We start from the raw sequence: 1,407 nt of genomic DNA on the forward strand, positions 1-1,407 counted from the left end.
TTATTTGTTGTTGAATTTATTATGTAGTTCAGCTTTCCCTGTGAGTAAATTTCAAACTGTTTAAAATATAATTGTATTCATATTTATAAGATAAAATTTCACTTTGAAGAGTTGTGTATTGTATTTTCTTGACTTATATTTTGCAGGATGGAGGTTTGCTTCTGAATAATCCTTCAGCATTAGCAATGCACGAGTGTAAATGCCTTTGGCCAGATGTCCCATTAGAGTGCATCGTGTCCCTAGGCACTGGACGTTATGAAAGTGATGTGAAAAACACCATGACATACACAAGCTTGAAAACCAAACTGTCTAATGTTATCAACAGTGCTACAGACACAGAAGGTTAGTTTCTTGCTCCCTTCGAGCTCTTTAACTCCTAGAATTCAGCTTTTGGTAGAATGTGCTAATGCTGACTACAAAAGAGTATGTTATGTCTGTACAGTAGGCTTAGGAAGCACCTGGGCACAGGTCTTCTGTTACTTCCATTTCCCCTCACCCATTTCTTCTAAGAAACCCTGGAATAGAGACTGTTCTCCTTCTGGAAGCTAGTGCTGCCTTTGCCTACTTACAATTGGAGAAGTAGCTAAAGCTGGATTAACATAAAAGCCTGGCTGAAGACTCGTAAGCCAGATAAGAAACAGGGAAAAGAAAAGGAGTCAGGTTGGTTAAATATACACATAACAGTGAGAGAATTGGAGTACTACGGAATTAGGTTATTTAGTAATGTGGAGGCAAACCGGAATTACAGTACAGCCTTTTACTCTTGCTGCCCCTGTAATCTAGTCATCACATAAAGGCCAAAGTGATTTTTGAAAACAAAAATTATGTCTATTACCCTGCTCAAAACACTCTAGGCTTCCTATAATGCCTAGAACAAAATCCAGAAGTCTCATTGACTGAAATTTACTAGTCCCTATAAGACCTAGCCTTTGATTGGTTGGTTTGTTTCTTATATAATCTTTCTTTTTTTCTTTTTTTTTTTTTTGTTACAGTTGACATTCAATATTATTTTGTATTAATTTCAGGTGTACAGCATAGTGGTTAGACATGTATATAGTTTGTGCAGTGATCCCCCCAATTAGTCTAGTACCCACCTGGCACTATACATAGTTGTTGCAACATTGACTATATTCTCTATGCTGTTCTTCACATCCTTGTCACTATTTTGTAACTACCAATTCATATTTATTAATCCCTTTACCTTTTTAACCTAGCTCCCCAAACTCCCTTCCCTCTGACAACCATTAGTTTGTTCTGTGTATCTGTGAGTCTCTTTCTGTTTTGTTTGTTCATTTATTTTATTCTTTAGATTCCATATATAAGTGAGATCATATGGTATTTGTCTTTCTCAGTCTGACTATTTCACTTAGCATAATATTCGCTAGGTCCATCCAAGTTGTCGCAGAT

General features: G+C 36.5%; 1 protein-coding gene across 1 annotated transcript in view; it reads left to right on the plus strand.

Moving 5' to 3' along the window:
• The first annotated feature begins 125 nt into the window (after positions 1 to 125).
• Positions 126 to 1,407, plus strand: part of LOC109372671 (patatin like domain 8, phospholipase A2) — a 9,551-nt gene continuing 8,269 nt past the window's right edge. Inside the window, exon 1 of the mRNA XM_019626053.1 lies at positions 126 to 342. Coding sequence (XP_019481598.1) covers positions 186 to 342 — 157 coding nt within the window. The 5' untranslated portion in view covers positions 126 to 185. The remainder of the gene's footprint in view (positions 343 to 1,407) is intronic.

The sequence above is a fragment of the Hipposideros armiger genome, unplaced genomic scaffold, assembly GCF_001890085.2.
Source record: "Hipposideros armiger isolate ML-2016 unplaced genomic scaffold, ASM189008v1 scaffold_655, whole genome shotgun sequence".
NCBI classification, from domain to species: Eukaryota; Metazoa; Chordata; class Mammalia; order Chiroptera; family Hipposideridae; genus Hipposideros; species Hipposideros armiger.